We start from the raw sequence: 16,858 nt of genomic DNA, 5'->3' as shown, positions 1-16,858 counted from the left end.
CATCACCTAAATTCTTAGAAAGGTAGCCTTCATCCAAGCACTATTTACTGCCCAGAATCTAACTTTTCGCAAGAACCCAGTGTTTCCTCTCTATCAGTTTACAAGAAAAAAAAAATCACTACTGTTTTCTGCCCAAAGACTTGCTCTGTTCCTACACTACCTGGGGACTCAGTAATGAGCCCTGCAGGGAAGTGAGCTAGTTTTAACTCTGAGCCACGCTTTGCTCAGGTCCTTTTTACACACATTGTGCATGATGATAGCCTTCCAATGTTTCACACAAAAAGTGTCCTGCTGGAAATTCTGATCTGGACAAGGCCAGTCATCGTTTAAAAATTCTTACTGTTGTTGTGCCAGGGAGAGGCTCTAGAATTGCAGGTCTGTGCCTTCATATTTCCTTCTTCCTATGGTGATGTCATATGTCACTTGTCATAAATCATGAAGTCTGTGTCTGTATTCTCAGATTCTTAAAAGAAACATGATTCCAGATCTTCTGTTCAGATTTGTAACAATTTGTAAAAGGTTCTAAAATTTCCTTGAAAGGAAAATTCCATGGGTAACAAAATATTCACTCGAAAAGTTTAGTATACTTATAAAGCTAAAGGGAGAGTTAGGTTCTAGCCATTCAGAAATAACACTGCTATTTGGCAAAACATGCTGGTTCCCTGATTGCCGTCAACTTTTTTCTTAAGATTATCCCTTGAAAATTTTAGAAATTACTAAGTGAGTGAAAATGAGAGTCCATAAATGTAGAGAGAAGACAGACTCTTTTTCCTCCAGGCTAATTTCACATTCTCTGAGTTGTTGGCACACACCCATGCTCCCACTGTACAGAAATGGGGAAGAGCTTATTTCACATGGAGAATTTCAGCACCTACACTGGAAAGGGGAGGAAAATTTGGAATATTAAGAGCCTGTTGCCATAGCAACCCAGTGCTCCATTCAGTCAGTCCATCTCTCCTCCTTTCCCACTGATGATGGCTAATAGAACCAAGTAATCCTGTGAACAGAGCAACATCAGCTTCCTAGAATCAGAGTGTCACTACTACCACCCGCCATTTTGTGGTGGGGGTGAAGGGACAATATTCCTAAAAGATGGTGAGAGAGAGAGAGAGAGAAGATCAGGATCATGGGTTAGAAACTGTCCTATAATTTGACCATTTATAACTACACTTCTTAAGGCATTTGGAGGAAGGGGAGAGTGTTAGTTAGGGAGATCTGGAGCTCTCTCTAGAGGCCAAACCCTGTTAAAAGTTAAATGAGCTGGAGTTCAAATGACTTACGTCAGTGCCCTGGCACTGAGTTAATAGAGTTCAACAGATACTGATGCTAATGAGTATGATCCAAATACTATGCTGGACACTGGTAGTGTAAAATAAAGTCCTGGTCCTCCCCATGACCACAGTCTAGCGCAAGCAGCACACAAAGAAAGTAAGTACAGTGCATTATTGCAAGTACTATATATCATATGTATATATCTATGTATTTATCATTTTACAGAATAATTGAGGCAACTTAGAAAATTAAACAAAGGGAGGCATCTGGGTGGCTCAGTTGGTTAAGCGTCCGACGCTTGATTTTGGCTCTGGTCATGATCTCAGGGTTGTGAGATGGAGCCCTACATCAGGCTCCGTGCTCAGCAGGGAGTCTGCTTCTCTCCCTCTCCTTCTGCCCCTCCCCACACACTCTCTCTCTCAAATAAATAAAGTCTTTTAAAAAAAGAAAATTAAACAAAGGGGTAGAATATACAAATCAGAGAGTCAGAACAAAGTGGAGAATGAGCGAGGAAATAATTATGTTTATGATACTATTAACACAGGAAATCTATATGATTTGATCAGATTAGATGCTATTCATGACCATAAATTTGATTTTGAGCTTCCAAGTTGTCAAAGCAATGAGGAGGAAATGACCAATTACAAAATCATAGTGTCGATAAGGGAAAAACAACTAGTTTTGTTTGATAAAAAATGACTTTTTTAAAATACAGAGAATAAAAAAATGTCTCCTGGTTGGCATTTGTTAAAAGGAAAGAGTGGTGTGATGAACAACGCCCCTGTGTAGATAAAGTGTTAGTTTCACATGGCTGGAAGCCTGTCAGTACTGAAAGTTGGCATAACATCATAATGCAATTCATCAAAAGCAACCTATCTGAAGCCAAGATAATGTCATTCAAAAGCACAATTATTTCACTGCCTATTGGAGGATAGGCAGAATTTTTACTGCCAGGAAATAAGACTACATGACCTCTATTAATGCAATTTCTCACAACAAGCTTTTGATTAAAAAAAAAAGGACTTGTCATGATCTCTGGCCAGAGATATTCTATGTTGCTAAGTAAAGATAGACCCATATATTTTGACCTTGCACCAATCAAAAGGTGTAATTTAGATTTTTGCTTATAAGTTAAATATACATTTGGATATATGTAAAAGCCAGAACTGTGGGCACAGAGGTCATGTTTAAAGTCGTAAGAATGGATAGTATCCCTCAAGGAGAGAAGACTGATAAAAACAGGAATGGCATGGTAGAAGAGCTAGAGGAGATATTTACATGAAGTCTTTGATTCAAGCCAGAGAACCAATAGGCAGTGCAAAAGGCAATCTGTACTCCTGTGTCAGCAAAATATATGTTTTGGGGTTTTTATGTTTTTTGTTTTTGGGGGGTTTTTTTTGACTATAAGGATCTCTGATTAGATAGGCTCTGCCCTAAGGGAATTCAATGCTTCATTTGCACAAATCAGAGCTGCCAAAGTACATATATATATATGTATGTATGTAGCAGGATAATGAGATCTGCAAGTCCAACTCTCTCTCTCTCTTCTCCCTCCCACTCTCCCTTTGTCCCTCTTTCTCCATCTCTCCCCCTCTCTCCCCTCCCCTCCCTGCCTCCCTCTCTTCAACTCTCCCTCTCAATGGGAAAATCTCTTGTGTTCTCACTGGGAAATGACCATAGGAATATTTTTTTACCAAGAGGTTATCCACGTGCTAGTACAACAAAGACTATATTAAAGGAAATGTTTGTGTTACACTCAATGCAAATTCATTTTTAGCACCATCAGGGATTAGAGAAATTCAGGCAGTAATGCATAAAATGACTCAAATTCAGTTCTAAATATTGGACTTTTTTGCTTGAAATAGACAGATTGATCCTTTCTCAAGCATTTCTCAATGTTGTCTGTAAAATAATAAGGGAAAAGAAATATGTGCATATAAGATATGCTCCTATCTGTCATACAAACAACCTAAAAAGTAAAGAATTTTCTGCATGGCACATTTGCAAGAAAGAGATAAACAGAAGAACGCACAGGCTGTTTCAAATGATTTAAGACATGCACATTCACACACAATTTCCAGAAGGACACTGTGAACGCTCAATCTGGAGAGAAGACGGTAACTATTTCTTGGTTATGAAGGGTTGCTATGGAGAAGATGACTTGAATTCATGCTTCCAGACTAAGCCGAGGTGGACGAAACTGAGGGAGTTGGGGAACCAGCTATGAGGAGAGCTTCTTAGAGTGTAGACCTCCAAGGATGGTGAGGGTGGTGAAAGCAGCCTTACGCAGTGGTGAATTCTCCATCCGGGGTGCCAGTAAGATGAAGTTATTGTAGAGCAATCCACATGTTAGAGAGACAGTGGCTTGGCTGTGATTCCTAAATCAGAGTGCCTGTCAGAATCACCCAGGAGCTCTTATACTGTAAGTCCTTTCAAGCATTTGTCCTGTCTCTTCTGGAGTAATCAAAGAGAAATTTTTCCTTATTAAAATGCTATAGATAATACATGAGAAAAGGAATGATACAATATTGCTAGTGTGCTACTTCTAATGAATTAATGGATCTGTGCAGTGATCACTGGTGACCACTAACATCATAAAGAGTGACAAACAGGAATCATGTGTCACCTGTGAAATACGCTTGCCAGAAAAATCAAAACCTAACCTAATCTAACCCCTAGTCTAACTGCCAATTGAATTAAATATGGCAACAATGGGATAGATTAAATGATAGCAAGGAGATTCAATCAGCAAAATCTAGAGTGTGGAAAATGCTACTTGACAGCCAATTTCCTCAAGAAATAAATTATAAGAACATTAAAAAAAAAAAGCAGCAGAGGGGAAGCCTATATATTAGAAGAGACTTAAGAGAAATATCAACCAACTGAAATTTATGAGGCTTATTTAATTCTGATTTGTTTAAAGAAAAGTTTATTTAAGAATTAGGAAATAGGGTGGGAATTTTGAAAACTGACTGGATATCTTTCTTTTTATAGGAATTATTTTTAACTTGTTAGCTGTCATAATTGTATTGTGGTTAATTTTTTTAAGTCCTTAATCTTAGAGACACATACTGAAGTATATGCACTGATAAAATGATTTGATGCTTGGGATTTACTTCAAAGGAGTTCAGGGTAGTGGAGGGGGGAGTGATTGTGGGTATAAATGAAACCCAAGCGGCTATGAGTTGAACATTGTTCAATCTGGATGATGGTTACATGAGGGGTGCATTATATACTTGCCTCTCTACTTTTGTGTGTGTGTGTGTGTATATATATATATATATATATATATATATATTCAAATTTTTCAAAATTAAGGTAAAAAATATGCAGATTTCTGGGCCCAATCCTTGGAAATTCGTATTCATTAAATCTTGGATGGGGCCTGAGAAATGATATCTTTTATTTCTACTTTAAGCTGAATTTTTTTAAAGTAAGAGGATCCAGTCAGAGGTTCAACATATGGAACCCCACTCCCTCAGGGATATTAAGATCTCTTTCAACCTTAAGATTGAGGATTATACTTTCTGGGCTTTTCCAAGGCAAATTTGCTTCAAAAAAAAGTAGAAAATCTTGGGGCGCCTGGCTGGCTCAGTCAGTGGCACATACAACTCTTGATCTCAGGGTTGTGAGTTTGATCCCCATGTTGGGTATAAATATTACTTTAAAATAAAGTCTTTAAAAAAAAGGGAAGAAAAAATAGAAAAGCCTATTTCTGATGTCCCTTTATCTGGAATATCCTCTTCTCCTTAAGTAACAGTTCCGAAAACCCTCAGTGTATGGATGCCTCCTGAGAGCACCATGCACAAGTGCACTTCTAGGCAACATTAGGCCTCTCTATTCCCCTTTCTTATCAGAATCTCCCTGTCCTGCATTCTACTTCCGTAGGATACTTTGGATGCCTGACTAGACATATGCTGATTCAAGCCAAAGATTCAAATAATTAGTGAGAGTGGCTTAATTACCCTTCTTAAATTTGTTTTCAAAGGAATTTCTAGTACCTTAAAGAATATTGACATTTCAGCCACTGTGATAAGAATCTTGGATATATTTTTTAGAATACAGGATTTTTTTCTGGAAAAAAAAGATCAAGCTCAAATCATACAGCATAGATGCAAGATACTCCCATGAATGGGTGGGTGTTCATGGCCTCTTACTATCATCTTCTACACATTCTGCAACTACTCAATGTATTTGGTAGAGAAGAATCGTAAAATTTAATGCTTTCTTTTTTTTTAAGATTTTAAGTAATTTCTACACCCATTTTGGGGCTCAAACCCCCAACCCTGAGATCAAGAGCCACATACTCCTCTGACCAAGCCAGCCAGGCACCCCTAAAGTGCTTTCTTCTTAAAGGAACCCCCCATGCACTATTGGTGAGAATGAAAACTAGTGCAGTCACTGTGGAAAACAGTTTGGGGCTCCTGGGTGGCTCAGTCGTTAAGCGTCTGCCTTCGGCTCAGGTCATGATCCCAGGGTCCTGGGATGGAGCCCCGCATCGGGCTCCCTGCTCCATAGGGAGTCTGCTTCTCCCTCTCCCACTCCCCTTGCTTGTGTTCCCTCTCTCGCTGTGTATCTCTCTGTCAAATAAATAAAATCTTTTAAAAAAAAAGAAACAATTTGAAGTTACCTCAAAAAAGTAAAAATCGTATTACCCTGTGAGCCAGTAATTCCCCTACTAGTTATTTACCCAAAGAAAATGAAAACACTAGTTTGAAAAGATAAATGCACCCCTATGTTTATTGCAGCATTATTTACAATAGCCAAGATATGAAAGCAACCCAGGTATCCATCCATAGATGAATGGATAAAGATGATGTGATATATATATATATATATATATATATATAATGGAATATTACTCGGCCATAAAAAGGAATGAAATTTTGCCATTTGTGACAACATGGATGGATCTGAAGGGTATAATGCTAAGTGAAATAAGTCAGAGAAAGACAAATCCCATAAGTTTTCACTCATATGTGTAATTTAAGAAACAAAGTGGGGCGCCTAGGTGGCTCAGTCAGCTAAGCATCCACTCTTGATTTCAGCTCAGATCATGATCTCAGGGCTTTGAGATCAAGTCCCGAGTTGGCTCAGTGCTGAGTGTGAAGCCTGCTTAAGATTCTTTCTCTCCCTCTCCCTCTGCCCCTGCTCACTTGCTCTTTCTCTCTCTCTCAAAAAAAAAAAAAAAAGAAGGAAAGAAAGAAAGAAAGAAAGAAAAAGAAACAAAGGAACAAAGAAAAAAGAGACAAACCAAATAACAGACTCTTAGCTATAGAGAACAAACAGATGGTCACCAGAGGGGAGGTGGGTGGGGGGATGGGTGAAAGAGGTGATGGGGATTAGGGAGCGCACTTGTGATGATGAGCACTGAGTAATCTATAGAATTGCTGAATCGCTATATTGTACGCCTGAAGCTAGTGTAACACTGTATGTTGACTATACTGGAATAAAATTAAAGTTAAGTAAAATGAAAAATTTGGTTAAAAGATAAATAAACTGCTTTTTCCTTCACATAAAATTAAATTCAGTTGGCTTTTTAAGATCATGTATGCCATTATATTTGTATTATTTGGAAGTTGATAATCCATGTCTAGTTTTGAAGTTTTTTCAGTTAACCAGCTATTGCATTTACCTGAAACCAGTCCTGTTGGTCAGTTCACCCTCAGGGAATCCTGTACGTAGGACATAGAGCGTGGACCTGTGTCTGGTGACAGACCCTGGGCTACATTTGGAGGAAGTGCTTTTCCTTTTGCAGTCCCTGTGTGGAACTGAGTTGGAAAATTTGAGAGGAAGAGACAACCCAAACCAAAACCATCCAGACAATCCAATTAGGTCAATTATATAAAAACAAACAAACAACAAAAACAGCAGAGCAGGAGGATCCATGTATAAGACAAAAAGAGAAGACACTTTGAAGGAGAGAAAGGGAAATGGGTTTGAAGAACTCCTTAGACTCCAATAAAAACCAATACTACATTTTATAAAATGCCTTTGACTTTGACTATGGGCAGTGAGGGAGCTAGGAAGCCATGAAGCTTACTTGGACACTTGATATTAGTGATTTTGTTATACATTATAGTTTAGATTCTCTTTTATACGCCTATATGTGTATATATATATGTACCTTTTATATATATGTATGTGGGTATGTACTTGTGTGTATATATATACACATATATATATATCCTCATATACATATGCATGTATACATATTCTCTAGATATGTTTGGCCTGACAATCTCTCTGGGTTTTAGTTTCCTCTTCAGATACTATTCACCTTTACTCTCTGGAATAGTCAATGATTCTCTGTTAATATGTATGTGCAGGTATCCAATGTATTGGCACATGCAAGAAGAGCTGAGGGGTAGAAGGTAGAGGGAAGAATGTTTTTAGTTCAGGGAGCTGAGGTGCTGGAAGGAGGGTGATTAACATGATGCTGTGTGAGAAAAATTCCCATTGTGGCATTCTAAGCTTATTCTTTGAAAAAAAAATTAGGTTGGCAGAAATTGCACACTCCCTTCTGAAGTTGGCACCATACGACACCCAGACGATGGAAAGCCGTGGGCTTCGGCGCTACATCATGGAGATGCTACCCATTACCGACTGGACAGCCGAGGCAGTGAGGCCAGCCCTTATCCTCATTTTAAAGAGACTGGATAGAATGTTCAACAAAATTCATAAGATGCCTACTTTGAGGTGAGGAGGCCTCCTGGTCAGCTGTTAATATTACAAGCTTCAAAGTTAGGGTTTATCATCCTTTAAGATGGTGGCACAATCTGGATTTGAACAGATGACTTGAAAGTTTTCTGTTGGTATATGTGCATAGCTAACCAGGTATATGAATGTATAAGTAGTAGGGTCTACATTTCGAAGAAATAATCTATTCTTTCAAATTATATGTGTTCATCTTGAAAAATCTGTTCATATCTTAGCTATCATGTTCCTCATCCGACACACATAAGAAATTCAGTGAGTATCCTTCAATTTCTTTTGAAATAAGGCAGGGTGTGGCTTACAAATAAAACAACTGAGGAGAAAAGAAAAATTAATTCAATGTTCAAAAAATACTGGCTTTGACAGAGTTTAGAGAAATGACAAATCTTAACAGTAAGCAGCCATGTAGCAGCTGGAAAAAATCCCACGATTAATAGCAAAGACCTAAGTTTCACCATTTCATCTAAATCAGAGTGGTATGAAATTAACATGATTACCCTTTGATCTCTGTTCAGTAACCTGAAATATCCACTGATAGCCTCCCTATCTGTGCAAGGGTGCCTCGGAACCAGACCACCTGGAGATCTGAGTCCAGTTTGGAGACCTACGAGCAGACAGTTCAACTGGCTAAATGTTGATAAGCCTACAAACTCAGGAGTTTCAAGTTTGAGTTAATGAGAGCATTTTCTGTCCCTTTAAACTTAACCCAAAATCAATGCAACTCTTGCCGAAGAATTTGTAGTGCTTAGCATTCCATTTGTCAGAATTTTCCCAGGTGTTAGCCTGTGTTCTTCTTCATTTATGTAGTGGTCAGGAGTTGTTGGAATTATAAAAAAGAAATTGAAAGATTTCATTCAGTAATTGATATTTTGTTCCTGTATTCTTTTATAACGTGATGACGAATGCCTACACATTGGTTATTTATTTCAGTGGCATGGAAATGTCTGTCCTTACAGCACACCTACTTTTTTTAATGGTCTCAGTGGAACATTTGTGCCTATTGGCAAATGGCCACTCTTAAAATTCTTACAAGGGTGTGGTCAAAATAAATTCTTTTTCTTAAATAACCTTGTACATAAAGATGTCAAACATCTCCATAGGTTGACTCATTTGTCATATAATCAAGCCCAGTTGTAAAGAACATCATGCTTCCTAAAAGTACATGGGTTAATTGTAGGTAACCTCTTTGGGGGTGCATCCTGAGAATTTGAGGTTGCCTTGGATTTAATTTCGTCCGTTGATCTCAGTTCAACAAGGGAAAAGTTGACTGAAACTGACCTTGTGGGTTACTTGAGAATCAGGATATCAGTATATCCTCATTTATGAACATTTCCATTTTGTCATTGTAGAAATTCCATTTTGGTAGGAAATATAAGCTTAGGAATTGTTTCTGGGATAATATGAGAAATAGTGCTGTTATCATTAAAACCCAACCTGTTTATTTGGGGGCCATGGAGATGGCTCTTTCTGGTACTGAGACAGAGACTGGACTGACTTTTATTACAGAAAATCCCATGTTCATCTAATTGGGTTTAGATTTATACCATTTATATGACCCTAGAAAGTAGCCCCCAAAATATCATTTCTTAGAGGCCGAGAAAGAACACTTGTTAAATGAACTATTTTCTTCTAATGTCATGTTTTTGGCAGGAGTTAAACCATATAAATCTAATAAGTTGTATCCTGGTATAAAAGCTGATGAGATCAATTGTAGTCTGATCAATAGATTTCAGAAATGCAGCCTGCGGTCAGATTAGTTCTGTTGGGAGTCATGGCCCCCAGGATGGGTTACCTAAAATTGCAGTCTTCTACACCTCTCTCAAAGCTAAAACCAGGAAACTTAAAATGCAACCCATTCATCATCTCTGTTTTTTCTTCAATAGATTTTGTCTCATTAGTCGAGTGGGGCAGGAGTGCCTCTGCTACGTTTTCAGTATCTTCTTTCCTTCCCAGTGTGCTCTGTGCTTTTGGAACAACATGGGTAAACTTCATCCCGTGTGAAGCACTTTGTTGTCTCAGACACCCGTCTTGTCTTAGATGGCGTCAGAATCACTGTCTCGTTCACTTGTTTCAGATGGCCTCCAGAAGGGAGCTACGCTGCTAACAGCTCCTATATTGTATTCCAGGCGACAGGTTGAGTGGGAGCCTGCCAGCAATTTGATTGAAGGGGTTTGTTTGACACTTCAGAGGCAGCCAATCATATCCTTCCTGCCTCACCTTAGGTCACTGATCAATGTCTGTGTCAATCTGGTGAGTAGCCAAGTGGCAATCTTATGAAACTTTGCAAAAATGTCACTCTGCTATTGATTTCTCTGACTTGAAGATTTACAGGTCAACCACTTTGTACCCCTACCCACCCACAAAAACAGACGGCTCAGGTGACACTGAAAATAGGGAGGTACATTTCAAGGTGGTGCGTGGGGAGATGAGGGGCCCATCCCTCCACAGATGGGATTTTGGTGTGCTGCTTCCCACGCGCTACTTTGACAATGGGCCTCTTCAAGTTGCGCTGAGAGTTGAGGGCTGCCAGTTGGAGAGTGGGGTGGCGGAGACCGCACAATTGGCTAGAAGTTGAGGTCATCCGGTGTGGGGGAGTTTAAAGTGCAAAGAGAACATTTTTTTTCTTTTTTAAGTGCAAAAGGACACTATGAGTTGGCCAGTCTAGGATTTATGGGAAGAAAAAAAAATTTTTTTATCATTGATGTAATATCTAGAGTCTGGTCCTCACAAGGTTTTGTACGATGTAGAAATCATGTGAGAGCATCTCATTGAGTAGGATCTGCTGCTTACCTAGTTGAGCAATAACTCTATAGCTGGAATGCCTAGTACACGTAGCGTTATGCCATCATCATCGTCGTCACTGCCAGCTCCATCTTAAAGAACTGTGGGCTGCATTCCTTTGAATCTACCAGTAAGTATGTCCAATCTCCTGATTAGAAGAGTTTTTGGTTCATCTCCCATTATTTACATAGTTAGCTATAAACAACATTCTACAAAACCTTGGCCGAATCCAGTGTCACATTCGATCGGACTCCAGACATTACATGCCTTCCACAGAAGGCGATGAGAGCAGACTGAAAGTAACATGTCCAACCTTCAAATTATTATTATTATCATCATTATTACTTTATTATCATCATTATGATTATTGAATGAGACTCCCTTACTTACGGTCGCATGAAATTGCAATAGTCAAGGCTGGTCATGTGCTCTGTTTGTATTTCAGGTGATGGGAGTGGTAGGACCTTCCAGTGTTGCTGATGGATTACCCCTTCTTCATCTCAGCCCTTATCTCTCACCACCTCTGCCCTTCAGCACAGCTGTTGTCCGGCTTGTAGCATTGCAGATACAGGTGTGACTGCCTTACCTGTTTGTCACGCTCATTAAGTGGCTGGTTGAGGCACCAGATCATGGTGTTCTCTTTTCTTTTTCTGCAAAGGCTGGGCAAAATCTGTGAAACAAAAGTGTAAACAGCTCCAAACTTTTACGGGTTTAGAGCTTCAGTCCTGAGCTTGGCCCTGAGTTGTGCTTCTGTAATTCTTCTCGAGATCTCAAAAATAGCAGAGTCGTGTGGTCCTGCCACAACGTCAGGAACCACGGAAGTCATTTCAAATGTGTGCAAAACCTTAGGAAAATAATGGCTCACAGATAATCAGCTCACAATTGTTAATTAAAAGACACAGAAATATTCAAAGTCTGGTTTTAAATTATTTGCAGAAAGAATTGCAATATAAAATTCTTTCAAATGTTACTACTAGGCTTTGAGTATCTTAATTTACTTTAATGATTGTGGGTTGAATATTGTGGTTGCTTTTTTTTTTTTTTGCTTTCCCAGTGATTTTATTTCTTAAAACTAAAATATTTATTCCCAAGGCAAAAAGTACAAAATGCCAATTCCCCTGCCTCTTTCTGTGTGTCACCTAATTTTAGAGAGTGGTAGATCATCAGAAAGCTCTGTGACTAATGGGAAATATACAACTGATGTAAATGGATAATGACACATCCATGATCTGACAGCTTGATGGTCCATCATCCAGAGAATGGGTGATGGTAGAAAGGAAATTAAGCAAGAGCTTTGGCTACCATGCAGAAAGGAAACAATGATCCCTAAAGTGATCCATGTTTATGACCTGTGTACAGAGATCATTTCTTTCTTTCTATATTACCTATTCATTTCTGGTTTGGAGGAGACCTTGTGCAAAGGTCAGAGGACTTTTAAATAACTCCCAAATGGAATAGGTGGCAAGTTCTCATTTTCTTCTTTCTCTTTTACCTCTAAAATATTCATTGGTGGACACATGGAGCAAATGAATGGGGATATTCGGTTGCTTTTGTACCAGACCAAAAGTATTACAATTTTGCATTTAATATTCAAGATGTTACTGTTTTTTTAGGTATATAACTCTCAGTTATGGCAAGCAAATGGTAAAGTATCAGTTTTGAGTGAATCTTGCACACGGCGCAATTGAACTCATAGTTTCCAGGAGCAGCCAACAGGGAGTCACCGCCTCCATCGTGCTGTGTAAAAACAAACATACCAAATGGGTGTGGGGGTCAATTAATCTTTTTTTTCTATTATTGCTGCACAGGCTTTAAAAGAAGATTTTCCCTTAAGCCATGTGATCTCCCCATTCACCAATCAAGAGCGAAGGGAGGGGATGCTTTTAAATCTACTCATCCCATTTGTGCTCACAGTAGGATCTGGAAGCAAAGGTCTGATTAATTTAACTAAAGGGAATTTATCATTGTTGTGTTTTCTTAAGTGTCAGGCTGTTATTTCTCATTCTTTTTCCCATGAAGGCCATCACTGAAGTCGACCCGAATGATTTAAACAGGGTTATCTTAGGAAATAGAGGTTTTCTTTCATTTCAGTTTAGCTACCCTGGGTCAAGAGTTTCTCTGCTCCACTTCTTAGAAGATACGTCCTTCAGTACAGCAAAAATTGGGAGACCATTGTTTCCATAAGAAAATGGTATTAACTGAAATACAGTGTGGTGTGAATTGACAAGTGAATGGACTTTATAATTTGCTGCCGTTAGGGTTAGCCTAAACCTTACCACTGCCATTACATTTCAATCTGTTTTCATTACTCTTCCTTCTTGGGGGATTTTTCTTTTAGGAAAAGCTTATCTCAAATGTAAAGACAATATGTTATGAGTATTTGAGCAGAAAAAAGAAAGGAGATTGAAATGGTAAGCAGAGATTTGGCTAAGAACACAAGCCCTTGGGTGCTCACTATGGACAGAACACCCAGGATCAGGAATACGGTTTCTGTCCAGAGGAGAAGCTGTACTTGGTGGGGAAACACCCAAATTTCTAGGGTGTTCTAGTTTGGAACTGGAAAGAGAGCTGAATTTTTCTGGGTCTAACATGGAAAGTCTAGCTCGTGACTTGCTTCTCTTTCCACTTCCCTCTTCCGAACTCTGCACTATAGACAGCCCATGGCTCGAACAGCCCGAGGTGCAGTTGCTCCTGCAGACGGTCATTAACGTGCTCCTGCCACCGCGGATCATCAGCACGTCCAGGAGCAAGAACTTCATGTTGGAGAGCTCCCCCGCCCACTGCTCCACCCCCGGGGATGCGGGCAAAGACTTGCGCAGGGAGGGCCTGGCCGAGTCCACCAGCCAAGCAGCATACTTGGGTGGGTACTCTCCCCACACCCCCCTCTCTCTCCGTATATGTGTGTTTGTGTGTGTATATGTATGATGTTATTGAGTTATGTGACACCTTGACTCAAAAACGATTTTAAAAGACCTCAATCCACAAAGTATTTGAAGAAGCCACTTGAGCAAGTAAGAAGCATCACCCTTGCAAAAGAGTCTGTACACATATGCCAGTAAACATATGCCAAAAACCAAAGTACTTTCCTCTCTGTGGTGCCTAAATTACTTGGTTGTTTTTCTCACAGCATCTGGACATGTGAGGAAGGCATCGGCAGTAAGAATTCCTCCTTGCTGGTTAAATATGAGATCACTACTGAGATTATCGTCTCATTAGTTATCAGATGTAGACTCTGACTGGTATACAGGGACACAACTCATGGGACTCACTGGTCTGTCATCTATGTGAATGGAGCCCCTAGAGCGGGGCAGTCCACATCCTGGGCAGCAAGACATGGCGGTCTTGTACTATAGCCCCCTCCTAGCTATTTTTCTTCCCTTATGATATCATCTCTAAATCCCCATCTTGATTTTCACTGTGGTGAGGCCAGTCGACTTGTTCTCCCCCAGAGGCTTGCCAATTTCCTTCTCGCTTCACCCCTACGTTTCCATCACCCCATCCTTGCCTTTAACTTGGTCCTGACCCATGGAACACTGGAGAGCCTCTCCTTGGCCCTCAGTGAACTAAGCCAGTGGAAAACACCACTCCTGCCATAGCACGGAGAATTAAGGAGCACTAACAGCAGAAAATCTCGAAAGCACCAAGTTGAGAAGATTGTGCCTGACATTTTTCAATTTATCAAAGCAGATCTTGGTGTGGGGAGTAGAAGATGAACCATACACACCGGTAAAAACAGGTCCTTGGAGTTTGGAGTGTGTGAGATGTTTGGACTGCATCATTAGGGGAAATATTTGGGGTGCCTGGCTGGCTCAGTCAGTAGAGCGTGACTCTTGATCTCGGGGTTGTGAGTTTGAGCCCCACACTGGGCCTAGAGATTATTTTTTAAAAAAAGAAATAAATAAGCATATTAGAAAATTATGTGATTGACAATGAAAATGAAAAGGGAAAAAAAGGAAATAAGAATGCATTTGCACAGGACCTGACCCGTGTGGGGCTTAGTTGCCAAAGCCATGAGAATGTGGGGTTCCAAGAAAATCTAGATTCTAGGACTGAGGCTTGCATAAGGCTTGGTACTGCACAGAGGATGATGGAAACAGAGGCCTTGACACATGAGGCAGGGTTAGGAGAAAACACTTGACGAGTGATTATGTTCGGGTTATTCCACTTTCTGCCTTTTTAATGAAGGGGAATCCTTTGGTTCCTTGGCCAGGCTCCTGGACCTCTGTTTCAAATTGATTTTTGCATTTATTTTGAACACTTCCTGTGCACCAAGCAGTGTTTTCTATACTTTGAATCCTCACAACAACTCTAAGAAGTAAATGTTCTTCTCCTTTTAGGACTGAAGAGGCAAAGGCCCAGAAAGGTTGAGTAACTTACCTAAAGTCACACAGTTAATAAACAGCAGAGCCAAAGTCCAAATCCAAGCCATCTGGCACCTGAGTCCCTGCTCCTGAGCCCCTTGCTATCCTGCTTATGTGTTGGGCTGATGGAAGTGAAGGAGGAGAATGGCAGAGACCCACAGAAGGCTAACAGGCACCTAGCAGTAGAAATGTCACCAAGCTCAGCGTAGGGAAAGGAGTGTTGTGTTTTGTCCCTTCGTTTGTTTGTTTAGTCGAGGGAAAGGAATTCGGATGAATGATGGCTGTGAAAAATGGGATTTTGAGGAGGAGGGGGAGGGGTAAAGAAGACTCTTACAACATCTCTCTCCGTGTTATACGGCATGGCTGTCCCCTGTAAATGTCCGACATAGGCGATAAAGGTATGTGTGACTTTGAGGGCTGTATGGAGTTGGGTTTCTGTATGTCTTTTAGTTGCTGAGATGGGCCTTAAGACATGATCAAGAAGGCCCAGTTTCCCCTCGACTGCCCGGTAGCAGACACTGGGCCGAGAGCTGAGGGGGTCAGGGGACGCTCCCGCCAGAATGTTTGGCATCCTTACAGTATTCTGCTTTGTCCTGACACACTGTTTGGGAAATCTTCTTCCCCTCCAAATAAATAAATAAATAAATAAATAAATAAATGTAGATTGTGACAGGGCTGCCAGAATCTAGGAAGCAAGAGATCTTGCAAAAGAAATCCAACAGGGTTTAGTAATCAACAAGATGTGCATGGGGGGGGGGGGGGGGAAGGAAGGGGGGGGGGGGAAGGGGGGAGGGAGGAGGCTGGAGTTTTTTTTCATCTGGAAGGATCTACTCAAACATATTGCCTGGTTACCTCTGGGGAGTGGTGGGGTCGGGAAGGGAGCTGGCAAGCGGAAGGACTTTTTCTTTTTTTAACTTTGTGCATGTCTGCATGGCTTGATTTTACTTTAAATAGCAAGAATATGTTCTTTCTATGCTTAGAAGAAAAAAAAATCTTTTAAAACACCCATGTTTTAGTTTAGGATATGAGTAGTGTGCTGGTATTACCATAAAGCCACTAAGATGGCACTTTCAGAAAGCTAAATATTAGCCCCACATTATGTTTAGGACACATTTCCCTTTCCATTCTATGAACCACCTGGCTCTGTGTTGTCCAAATCGAAGTTAAATGTACTTAAGAAAGGTAGCTGTGTTCTCCTAATCAGGATCCAAACAGATCAAAACATCCAGATTTTTGTCTCGATGTCAGAACACTCGCTCAGGAGAGCATTCAGGTTCTTGGGAACATGGAGACAATTTGGAAATTCAGAAAATGTTCTGACGCATAAAGCGCTGTGGGTGCAGACAGGGTTCCTCCGAGGCCCAAGTACACGCGCAGGCTTACTTTTCTTTTTTCCCGGTGTGAAGCGCTGAAGGTGATTCTCGTCTGCTTTGAGAGGCAGCTGGGAAGCCAGTGGTACTGGCTGAGCCTCCAGGTGAAGGAGATGGCTCTGCGCAAGGTGGGAGGCCTGGCCCTGTGGGACTTCCTCGACTTCATCGTGCGGACCCGAATCCCCATCTTCGTGCTCTTGCGCCCGTTCATCCAGTGCAAGGTGTGGTGTGCGCTTCGCCCAGAAGCGCCGAGCCCCGGGGATGTGTTCTCTCCAGGTTAAGGCGGGATTGCTGCGGCGGTGTTCGTGCGACGCAGGAGAGCTAGTTAGGAGGACCTTTTAATACCGTGTTTGTAAG

At 40.6% G+C, this 16,858-nt stretch overlaps 1 protein-coding gene across 4 annotated transcripts in view; it reads left to right on the top strand.

Moving 5' to 3' along the window:
• UNC80 (unc-80 homolog, NALCN channel complex subunit) overlaps positions 1-16,858 on the top strand; it is a 228,889-nt gene that overhangs the window by 189,285 nt on the left and 22,746 nt on the right. For all 4 annotated transcript variants that reach the window (XM_025892412.2, XM_073879220.1, XM_073879217.1 and 1 more), the window contains 6 exons: positions 7,771-7,971; positions 10,116-10,239; positions 11,216-11,341; positions 12,579-12,702; positions 13,424-13,630; positions 16,538-16,722. In XM_025892412.2, the coding sequence (XP_025748197.1) occupies positions 7,771-7,971; positions 10,116-10,239; positions 11,216-11,341; positions 12,579-12,702; positions 13,424-13,630; positions 16,538-16,722 (967 nt within the window). The remainder of the gene's footprint in view (positions 1-7,770; positions 7,972-10,115; positions 10,240-11,215; positions 11,342-12,578; positions 12,703-13,423; positions 13,631-16,537; positions 16,723-16,858) is intronic.

This window comes from Callorhinus ursinus, unplaced genomic scaffold (assembly GCF_003265705.2).
Source record: "Callorhinus ursinus isolate GAN/ISIS: 27379988/994484 unplaced genomic scaffold, GSC_fseal_2.0 scaffold2, whole genome shotgun sequence".
In the NCBI taxonomy this organism is placed as follows: Eukaryota; Metazoa; Chordata; class Mammalia; order Carnivora; family Otariidae; genus Callorhinus; species Callorhinus ursinus.
This window is presented reverse-complemented; position numbering and strand designations above follow the sequence as displayed.